This window comes from Myodes glareolus, chromosome 11, assembly GCF_982192425.1.
Source record: "Myodes glareolus chromosome 11, mMyoGla1.1, whole genome shotgun sequence".
In the NCBI taxonomy this organism is placed as follows: Eukaryota; Metazoa; Chordata; class Mammalia; order Rodentia; family Cricetidae; genus Myodes; species Myodes glareolus.
In genome coordinates, this window is record NC_142036.1 from 47,155,513 (window position 1) to 47,167,342 (window position 11,830).

Below are 11,830 nucleotides of genomic sequence, written 5' to 3' on the forward strand. Positions count from 1 at the left end.
CGTAGGGTCTTGCCCTTTTGTGTCTAAGGAAAGGTCTCCCCAGGTTCAAGACAGCAGGAACCGAAACAGCATGGAGAAGGCCCTTTCAAACCAGTGAGACCACACCGCAAACTGCAATGTCTATGGCAGACACTGGTCAGCAGAAAGGACCTGATTCTGCACAGCATTGTCTGCACGGTAACAATGCCTCCCTACATATCACAAAGTCGACGCTTCAAAAGCTGAACCAGTTGGGCAATGCAGTTCTGCCTCATCCGCCATGTTTACCTGACCTCTTACCACCAGACTACGGCTTCTTCAAACATCCCTTAGCACAGCCAGCAGGATGTCAAAAGTGCTTCCTAGGACACTGTCAAATCCCAAAGCAGGATTTTTTTTTTTTTTTTTTTACGCTGCAGGAATGAACTTGTTTCACTGTGGCACAAATGTGTTGATTGTTATGGTTCCTATCTTAACTAATAAACACATATTTGAGCCAGGCATGGTGGTGGATGCTTTCAGTCCAAGCACTCAGAAGACAGAGGCAGGCAGGTCTGTGAGTTCTAGTTTTAGTTTGAGGCCAACCTGGTCTATATAACAATTCCAGGACAGCTGGGGCTACATAGTCAGACCCTACACTTAAAAAGAAAAATTGAACTTAATGACTTAAAATTCATGGTCTGAAGCTATAACCAGATACACTGGGGCAAGGGTCCCAGCCCTCTGTCACCAGATTTCCCAGAAGAGTGACAGTCTCAAAGGACAATGAGATTCTAAGCCCTTCTGCCAGTTGTGCTTAAATGGTAACAAGATTAACACAGTAACAAGGAAGGACAGGACATTCTTGGGGATTACAGGTTACGTGAGGCATCTTGTGGTTTCTCTCTCCATCCTTCCTCTTAGGTTTTCTTTGAAACTGATGTTGTAACCTAAGACTTCCCAAAACTTGTTTATCATATGTCTGCATCAATTTTGTTAAACCATCCTGGGCGAGAAGACTCACCTCACACAGAGAGACACACAATAAATAAATGAAATAATTTAAAGGCAAAAAATACACTTGCTGTTTGAGTTGCTGACTTGAGTTTCATTTAAAATATTACATGGGGGCTAGAGAGATGGCTCACAGGTAGCAAAACACTTCTTGCTCTTGCAAAGGACATAGTCACGATTTCCAGCACCCACAGGGCAGCTCACAACTGTTGGTAACTCCAGTTCCAGGGGATCCAATGCCCCCTTCTGACCTCCTCAGGCACTAAGTACATACAGGATGCACATTTATCCATAACATTTATGTACAAAACATTTATACATAAAATTGATTTAAAAATTTTTTTTCAACTTCATTACATGAATTCGGGTGTGGATTTGGGGCTCTGAAATAACTCTAAACATAATTCTTCCTCTTTGTATTATATATTTATGTGAACAGCATTCTCAAAGCTGATGAATATGGAACAAAAATATTGATCAATTTTGAAAAACATTGACAGTAACTATGTCCTGCAAAAATCAAATATTCTAAGGCTATTTTTTAATGCAGTCTTACATTTGTACTAGATTTCCCTGCAACTCACTGTCTCTTGATGGCCTCTAACTGTAATGATCTTCCTGCCTTTGCCTCTTCGGCACGAGGCTTATTTATAGGCAGGAGCCAGCACACCAGGGTCAAGATTCAATTCTGCATGTAAAGCTAGACACATCCATCTCATTAGTGGGTGATTTGCTATTGTCTTTAATAAACGTTAAAATATGCACAGGAAGGGGTTTTTTTAAAAAATTATGATTATTAGAAAATGTTTGATTTGCATAGCTTTGTATCTAGAATTGCATACAAATTTCTCAGGTGAAACAGAGTGACAAGTGCAAGAAGTTTAAGCTCTAATATAGAGCTTAATGGCATGGCTGAGGGCCAAAGCCTGGCCTTCCATCCACAGAGATTTCCCTGGAAACTGGATGTGCCCACATAGCCAGTGCCAACCAACAAGTGTGTGGAAAGAGACTCCTGCCATGGCTTCTTAGAAAGGGAAATGCCCCCCCCCATGCCTTCTTCTGTTCATTCATTTGTCCTGCTTCCAGAGTAAGTGAGTATACGACCATTAAGTCGCGGCCTTGACAATAGCACCAGTTAAGAATCTAGATCTGAAGACAGAGCCACCAAACCAGTTCCAGGCCTCTCTCCAGATTGTTTACTTGAAAGTGAAATTAACTTTTCTCATCTGCTGCGATCTCAGGCTCTTGTGCAATCTTAGCTACCCAATACAGGGATAGGATGCAGACTCTGATGACAGCGGGAAAAACTGGCTCTTGTTATTACAACTAATTTGAGAGATGACGAGGAGAACTTAAGAGAGTTTGCATCTGAGCTGGTAAGGGCTCAAGATTATAGATAAGGAGCTGTTGTGGAAAATATGAGCAAGAAACCGTAGGATCTTCAGCCAAAGTTGGTGCTGAAGACCATGTGTTTTAATTTTTTTTTTTTTTAATTTTCTAACCAAACTGGCTTCTCCCTCAGTCCCCAGAGTACTGACTGGGTTGGTTTACGGGTACTTTACTGGGTTTACTGCGCCTGCTAGACTGTATAAGTTGTCCTCCAACTTTTACATGCACACATTAAAAATGTTTTTTAAAGGGCTAGAAGAATGGCTCAGTAATTCAGAGTACTTGCTGCCCTTAAAAGACCCAAGTTGGATTCCGAGCACCATCTGTAAGTTCCGCTTCAGGGGATCCAATGCTCTCTTCTGGCCTCAAAGGGTGCCAGGCACTCATGTGGTACACATACATATGTACATGCAGGCAAAACACATAAAATAAAACAAATGAACAGCCGGGCAGTGGTGGCGCATGCCTTTAATCCCAGCACTCGGGAGGCAGAGGCAGGCGGATCTTTGTGAGTTCGAGGCCAGCCTGGTCTACAAGAGCTAGCTCCAGCAGGCTTCAAAGCTACAGAGAAACCCTCAGCTCCTATTTCCCTAGGACAGATGGTCCACTAGGGCACCGTGGCCCAGGAAGATCCAAAGCAGTGCGGCAGTTTGGTTTCATGCTCGATTCATGCTTTGGTTTTGAATGTGTCCCTTCAAAAATCCTGTGTTGAAAACTGAATCCTAATGCACCTGTGCAGAAAAATGGGGCTTAATGGGAAGGGTGTTTGTGTAGATCATGGAGTCTTCCTCATACCAAATCAAATACAAGAGTGAGGCTATACATCGATTCTTCTTCTCTTTTGCCATGTTAGGAGACAATAAACTTAGGCCTGACTAGATGGAAACAGTTAATCGCGGACCCCTCAGCCTCCATGCTAGAGCCAATACATCTCTGCAAAGCAACACAAAATGGACTAAAACAACCACGAAAGGAACTACAAAGCCAGTTCTCTGGCATCTGATTTTCCGAAGACCAAATGATGCTAGCGACAAAGCAGAATCCAACACTTTCTTCTTAGAGACGCTCCCGTCAACAGCTTAGCTTCCAACCCTTACCCAGTCCCACACTGAGCGACGCTTGATCGCTTTTTGACAGCTGCTCTGCTTTTATTTCCTTCTCCCTGCGAAGGCAGGTTGTCTTTTTATGTAGAAGAGTGACCACACGCTGCTCTACTCCCTCCAAGGAGAGCAAATTCTGATATTCGCTGTTTGCTACAGATGCAACCTAGCAACCAATTTTTGTCCCAAAGATATTCCAGTGTTATTCAAACAGCATCCCAAAGACATTAATTTCATCTTTTTTTTAAACATAGAACTTTTTCTTTTTCCCCCAAGACCAGAAATTATAAATTGATAACCTATGATCTAGATCCGTCAACAGACATGATTTATAAAGTCTATGCAAAATATAGTATCTTAGGCTTTTGTAAAGCAAGCACCATATAAGAAAACATGCAGGCCTCAAGTCCCATACCACCTTTCCAGTCACAGTGGTCTGGATAGCGTGTTAGAGATGTAATTTATATTCCATGAAATTCATTCTTGGAATTTACAACTCAGTGGTTTTTAATGTATTCACCAGATTGTAAAAATAGCAATGCTTTCCAATTCTAAGACAGCTTCAGTTCCCTTCTTCCCCAAAACCTAAACCTGTTCTCAGTCATTTCTTATTTCCTCAACCCCCAGGAACCTAAGCTGTTTCCTCCAAAGATCTGCCCTCTCTAGACAGTTCCCATGGCGGCGCCAATAAGTGGCCTTTTCTAGCTGCCCTCATTCATAGCATAATATCATCAAATCTCACAGTTTTGATTATGATGACGTCTAACAGACCTACATGTGATTTCAGTTATTGGCTAAGATAGCCATGACCCAAATTCACAAAAATTCACACTTGCGGTTTCGCCTACAGTTTTGCAACTTCACATTATATTTAGAACTTTGGTAGATGCCAAGTTTTTAAAAAATCTTTAAAGACTTCTTTTTATTTTATGTGCATGTGTAAGTGCCAGCACGTATGTCTGCATGTAAACTACGTGCGTGCCTGGTGTCCTTGGATGTCAGAAGAGTGTGTTTCACACCCTGGAATTGGAGCTACAATATGGAGACGTACATGGGTACTGTAAGAACAGCCAGTGCTCTTAACCACGGAGCCATCTCCTCAGCATGAGCTAACTAGGAATTCTGATAAAAGTTAAGGAGTTAAGAGTTCTTTTTCAAAAGTTATTTACTTTTGGTATGTGGGTAGCAGTTGTCCTGACACCATTTATAGAAGATTATTCTTTTTCCTGCCTATGTCAGCCAAGGGGAGAAAAGCCGTATAAACAGAGCATTCTAAGAAACTACTGGAATCATCAAATAACAACAGTTTCCTGGGAACTGTCTTTGAGATGCTAAAAACCCGAAGTAGAAGGTCCACCCCTTTGAATACAGCAATCTTGGTGAGGGCTTGGGTAGAATATCCTAGTTCTGCCTCAGGGTGTTTGTTGGTACTGATCTCTCTGCCTGAAACATTGTTCTTCCAAATTTGCTCAGACCCCTTTCCTTCTGCCCAGGTCTCCTCAGTTGGCCCCTTTCCAGCCAAGCCTCCTCTCTAACGTGCAGCGCTCTCCCATCTCCAGCCTTGCTAACCCATCCCTGGCTTCTGCTCCCTCTGTTAAGTGCTCATGGCCACCGACATACATGTCCAACTGCACCTCATCAGAGCGCTGTTAACAGGAATTTGTTTAGTTCCCTAGGGGTCGGTCTAGCATCTAGAATTTAGCAGTATTCTAACGCAAATATGCAAATACAAGATATTGCAACTCTGCACACACACACACCAGTAAACTAATATGCTTATCATATGTTTGTTTTTGTTTGGAGACAGACTCTGGCTGGCTAGCTCATGACCTAGACCAGAGTGGCCTGAGACTCAGAGATCCACCCACCTCTGCCTATAAATTAAAGACCTGCTGCCCCAAGTCCAGCTCATTATAGTTTTAGTGTCCAAAAACTACTCTTCAGAAAAAAACCTAAGCTGGACACAGTGCCCCCTGCCTGTAAATCCTAACTCAGGAGGCTAAGGCAGGAGGATTGTGAGGCCAGCCTGAGATTCATGATGATAGCTACTGAAAGAAAGAGAACAGGGAGGAGGGAAGAAAGGAGGGAGAGAGCAAAAACGAAATTGATGTGGGAAATATTTCAGAACAGATTTAAGGCATACTTAGGCATACTTTATATTAATTCACATATTAAGTTCAATGTGTCTTGATGGCTATATAGTCCTTTAACCATCACACTAAAAACAGAATGAAAAAAATTCAAATCACGATAGGTGGATTATTGAGAACTTGATATCTGTAAGCAAATCAAGACTTTAGACTGCTGTTTCCAGGAGTCATGTTAAGGAATGTAACAGTTCAGAAATCAAAGTGCCTACCAGTACAGGAAGTTGCTGAAATACGAAAGAATTAAGATACAGCCCAAGATTAAAGGCCACAGAAACCAACTAGCACACTGGATTAAATCACAAAAAGATTGTGTAAGTCGGTGGGGGAAGAAGCTAAAAAATTTGCAGTCAAGGGTTTTGCAGCAATCTGTTCTCACTGGTACTTATGAACTAGTGTGCTGGTTAAGGTGGTTTAAGCTGCAAACAGAAACTGACCTAAGCAGAAAAACAACTTACGTATCTGAGATGGTCCCAGAAATCATTCAAGAGAATCGTTAAGAATTGAAATCTAAAGCCAGGCACGGTGACACAGACCTATCATCCTAGGACTAGGGAGGCAAAGGCGGAAAGGTTGCTCTAAGTTTGAGGTCACTCTGGAGTTCCAGGCCACCCAAGGTTATATAGCAAGACACCAACTTAAAAACAACAACAACAACAAAACCTAATGACACCCACAATACAGAATGTTCCAAGGAAGATATTGTTACAGTCCCCCTGGAATTCCAAATCAAAATTAGCTATGCATGCTTTCCTTGGAGGAACCTAGGTCAATGGGCCACCGTTCCAGCTGCAAAGAAAATAAGGTGTAATGTGCAAACTGAAGAGCCCAGGGATAGGGAGGCACTGCTCTGTCAAGGCCTAGGGGTGTCCGTCCGTCTGCTCCAGAGTCTGCTCAAGCTCTGACCACCGTGGACATCGGTCCCTTTTGTCATTACAAGCAGAAGGAATGTTCGCGCTTAGAGGCGGCAACAAGCCTCAATAAATAGTAATTGCTGTGACAGCTTTGAGAGTGAGGAGGCCATGAGTCCTAAGGCTGCTGTATAAAAGACCAAGACAACGGTAGGTGGCCACCAGCGCTAGAATTCAAGAAGCTGCCCAGGAATTTTCTGGGTCACTCATCAGAGTTCATATTTCTAAGACGTTTCTTCTTGAATCTGTTTGCTGCTTTTTCTGATAACATACGAGGACTCCATTTTGCTAAGGCGAGAACAGATGTAGTACCCTGCGGTAGTCGTTCAGACAGGAGAGATTCTAAGTATAAAGTATGAGAAGAGATACCGGTGACATGGCATCTGTATTTGATCCCAGTGGTTAAGGGACTGTCCGGAGGTACAAGCTGAGCTGTATGACAGTGATGACTCAGTCGGCCTCCCTCCCACCGCTCCACTGAAACTTTTCTGCTCATGCCCGGGATCCTTTATTTTGCTGGACTTCCTGCCACACTTCTGCTTGCTTTGCTCCCAAAACATTCTCTTTAGGTCAACACTTCACTCTCTCCCTTGGTTGGTCCTTCCTAGGTCCCTTCCTGGGAAACCCTCATACCTGAAAACACACAAATAAGTGTCTCCAACATTTGCTCAATTATGGCAGACCCAGACGACCAATCACATTATGTGATTGCATTTTTCCTGCAAGTGTGTATATATGTGATACAGCCTAGGGGTCTTGCTTGAGTTCATTTTCTGCCAGATAAAGAATTAAGAGGCAGGGGAAATCTGGGCGCAACAGGGTACAGAGGAACAATCTCAAACACAGCAGACAGGAAGAGACAGAATCAGCGGTTGAAGAAAGGTGTTTATTGGGGGTGAGGAAAGAGACACACATAACAGACACACAAAGATCCTCTACAAAGATGGGAAAATCCAGTCTCTTGAGGGCTAGGGGTTTTAAGTCTCTGAAGAACTGGTTGGTTTGTAGAAAGAGGATACTTGATTGGCAACACAACTGTCGTATAACGTGTCCTGGACCTGGTTTTGAACTTGTTGAGTCAGTCAGTCAGCAGGAGGCCTGCTGGTGGGAGAAAAAAAAAGCCTACAAGGCTTTTGCTTTAAGCTGCTGGGTTTTTGTCTCAAGTCAAGAGGGTGAGAGAGAAGTCTTGGAAATTCTCCACATCTACCACGGAGTCTGTCTAACTCCTAGTCTCTCATATATAAGTGCCCTGTGCATGGTCTGGAGCCCATGGAGATCAGAAGAAGGTGTCAGATCCCCTGAGATTACAGACAGCTGTGAGCAGACACATGGGCGCTGGTAACCAAACCTCTACAAAAGCAAGTGCTCTTCATTGCTAAGACATCTCTGGAACCCCTCCTCCATTCTTGCAGTTCTGCCCCAACTATGACCTCCCTTCTAGAAAGTCACACTTGCTTCTTCACCTTTGTCCTTGTGCCTTCTTTGGAAAACACATCATGTTCCAAACCGAGTTTATTTTATACTCAATCTGCTTTTCTGCCAGACACGGTGGCACATACACACTTTTAATCCTAGCACTCTGGAGGGAGCGGCAGATGTGTTCAATGCCAGCCTGGTCTATTTAGCAAGTTCTGGGACAGCCAGGGATACACAGAGAGACCATGTCTCTAACAACAACAACAACAACAATCTGCTTTTCTTGCTATTTTTTTCTTATTTTCTGTTTAATCCAGTCACCGACAATCTAGTTACTCAAGTCCATTCAAAGACATCGCAAATCTCAACCTTGCCAAAGGCCTTCTCTGTAGGGGTCACCGTTCCGTGCCACCCACCTCCCACGAGTTCCATATTGTCCTAGGGGTTGAAACACAAGACGCACACACACAGATACAGAGTTCCAGTCATCCTCAAGAAGAGAATGCCCAATTTTTTCAACTTGATCAGGGTTAAATACCTTTGGCCCCAGTAAAGGAAAACTCCCCCCTCCCAGAGGGGGCTGGAGAAACTGGCCGCAGGCAGGTGGTCGAGGATGACCCTGAGCTTCTTTTAGGCAGGTTGAGAAATTACCATTTTAAAGCAATATAGATTCCTTAGGCTAATGTACCAGGCTGTAGCAGAAGCACAGGAACTTAGCAGGAAGCTTAGCTGGTTAGTGTAAACATTACTTGCATCCTGTGTTTTGGCCTCAAGGAACAGAGAGGACAGGGCCCTACACTTCTCTCTAAAATTTGACCCATGTTAACCTGCAAGTGCTCAAGAGACTACAATTATTTTGATATACACTCAAACTAGGGTGGGCTGTCAATAATGCAGCTGCCCTTGAGACCTCACGTTCCTGTAAGTAACCCCTCACCCACCCTCCCGTAAGTCATCCTAATACATTCACTGGTTCGTCAACTTGACTTGGTGGTGATCTTTACTTTCATCCATTCTCGGTTCTCTATCATTGTCGCACATAAAAGGGATATATTAGGTGATCTCATTATTCTTGATTTGGGAAGATGAGTGGCCCTAGGAATGGCCTCACAATCAGCAACTGTTTCAGAGTAAAAGTGGACAAAGATCCTGTCGTTTACCATTATTCTGCATTCCCATGGTCAAAGCTCTCTTCTGACAGTGAATTTTGTGTTCACAGCACCAGAAAAGATATGTGAATGGTCCTAATGACAATGGAGGACAAGCTAGAAATATTTGGGTTAGATACCATACAGGTATTGAAATGTGGTCCATTGGTGCTAATAGTTCTCCATTACTATAGTATAGATATGGCATTTATCTTTGGGTTAGATTTACTTCTAGTCCTAAAACCCTAAATGCCACCTTAATTATGAGACAGAAACTTGCAAATCCGACTACAAGGAGGCCTGTAAAAATGCACAGACCTATCTATCTAGCCCCTACCTCAGACCAGAGAACTCTTCCATGGAGGAGTTTAGGAACGGCTTTTAACAAGTCACCCAAGTGATTTCATAATTAGGTAGTTTTGAAAAATCCATCTATGTACTGATTACAATAATACAAGCCTGGTAACCCCAGAGAGGAAATGGTTTGGAGAGGGTAGCAGGCGAGATTGATGACTCAGAAGCTTCTCAAGACTGAGTTAGGGAAAAAGCTAACTGCGCAGTTAAAGCTGGAGCTAGCTAGCATCCTCGGCTGCACGTGCCATTCGCTGGTGGCTGTTCCGGGCTCTACTTTGTCCTGCCTCACTCACTTTACACCATATCCAAGACTTTTCCTGAAGACTCCCCGATGTTCATCTGCAGAAGGAATCCAAAGGATACCCCCAGATGGTACAAACCACGTCCAGGTACAAAGCTGATACCACAGGGCCAGGATAAGAAATACAGTTCTAAACAGGTCTGTTTCCATTCCTGAACACTGGAAACCCAAGCACTTACCCAATTTGGAGAGCCTCTTCAGCAATCCAGCTTCTCTAACGGCAGCTGGACCATATTCCACTCCTTCCTTTTTCTGTGAATCATAAAAATTCCACAGATATAAGGGAAGGTTGAGCAAAGGGGGAGAAACACTTTGACACAGTGATGCTACATTGAGCTCCTAATAGATTCTTCTGCAAACCTGCCACAGCATCAAAACTTACACCAAGAGGTCTAGACGGTCATTTCATTATGTGCTTAATGGATAGAAGAGGGAAAATTCCATTATTGAAAGCAAATGAACCTTCTGAGTCTCTCATTGAGAGCCGGACCAGAGGAGTCCCTGGCTGGGAAAGGACTGAGTGAGGCTATGATCCGGTGGCTGAGTGTGTGTGGTTGGCTGGACTTTTGCATCAGTGAGCCAGTGAGCGAGCTCTCCCCGACAGCGTTTCTTTCGTTGAAGACAGAACAAAGCACGTCGGGTCCTCCCGCAACTGGCGAGGCCAGCATTGATTTCTTTCCTGGTTAATGCTTTTTCGGCAAGAATAGATCTTGAAGTTTTCCTTATTCCCCTGGTAGCAGTCTCTAACCTCTCCGACAATTTTCCAACGACACCGGGTTTTGCCCTCTCCCGCTCCTCTACGGAGTCCTCTTCTTTCCTCTCCTCTCCCTTTTCCTCCTCTTCACCACCCAAGCTGGAAATACCGATCTCCCCGTCGACCTGAAAAGGCTGCAGAAGCCCACCGACTCGATGCCCATTGCCCTCTTGATGTCCATTGTCCTCTCGATGCCCACTGCTCTACACCCCTCGCCTTCCATCCGTCCCTCATCACGATCTGGGTCAGGGAAAATTCCAACCAAGTGCACTCCGGTGCCAGCCACGGGAACCCGCGAGCTCCCCCACCCCACCCCTCGCGGCGTTTCTCCTCATTCTCGTCTCCCGGTCCCACGCCACTCTCTCGGGGCTCCCTGACCGGTCAGCTCGGGTCCCAACTCTCACCTGTCCCTGAGAGAAAGGGGCTCCGATCACAGCCACAGAGTGGACAGATCTCGTCACAACGCAACGCACTTGCGCGCGGAGGAGGCTCGAGACGCTGCTCCTCAGGAACATGATTGGCAGGGAGGGGATCACCATAGGAGAAGTGACTCCGAGCGACTCAAGATCTCAAGTGAGCTCCGCCGCCCCCAGCTTCACTGCCTCACAAGGAGAGCGCCCCGCCCTGTGATGTCAGCATCGCTTGGACACGCCTTCAACCAGCCCCCCGGCGCACCTTCTTGGAGGACCACTTCTCTCCAGGGTTTAGGACTCGCCCGCTGTTGAGTCACCAACGTGGGCGTGTCCTCTCTCCATGGCCGCGCCCCACGGTGCCTAGGGCTCGAGGAGTGGCAGGTGTGTGGTTTCCCGGGAAGCGGAGCTCCTCGCCAGATTGGAGACCTCAGTGGAACAGGCGAACTCGACACGTGGTCTCCAAGTTTTTTCACCCACAAGTACCTGGCGCAGGCGCTATCTCGACTGAAGAGTTGGCGCTGGCCATGGTCTGGCCGCACCCGGCGACATCTGCCAGCCCACACCACCACATCCATCTGCAGCTTTTCACCTCAAAGCTTAAAAATCCTAGAAAGGTTTACCCATCTTTGAACTGTCAAAATTCAGAACAGAACCCTCTGGTTCTGGTTTCTTAGTGAAGACTCATCTACCTTGGATATTCCTGATGGGGAAGTTAGGGTTTACCAAACAATTACTTTCTAGTTTTTTTTTCTAAAACTCATTTTAACAAAGTTTGTTTCTCTTTTATGTGTATGAGTGTTTTGCCTGTATGTTTTTGCGTGTGCCCAGGGAGGTCAGAAGTGGATATTGGATTTGCTGGTACTGGAGTTACGGACCGTTGTGAGCCACCATGTGGGTGCTGGGAATAGAACCCAAGTCCTTTGCA

At 45.0% G+C, this 11,830-nt stretch overlaps 1 protein-coding gene across 1 annotated transcript in view; it reads right to left on the reverse strand.

The window, feature by feature from the left end:
• Arg2 (arginase 2) overlaps window positions 1–11,147 on the reverse strand; it is a 24,653-nt gene extending 13,506 nt beyond the window's left edge. The window contains exons 1-2 of the mRNA XM_048415890.3: window positions 10,897–11,147; window positions 9,918–9,990 (exon numbers count right to left, since the gene is read on the reverse strand). Of these exons, the coding sequence (XP_048271847.1) occupies window positions 9,918–9,990; window positions 10,897–11,031 (208 nt within the window). The 5' untranslated portion in view covers window positions 11,032–11,147. The remainder of the gene's footprint in view (window positions 1–9,917; window positions 9,991–10,896) is intronic.
• Window positions 11,148–11,830: the final 683 nt, after the last annotated feature.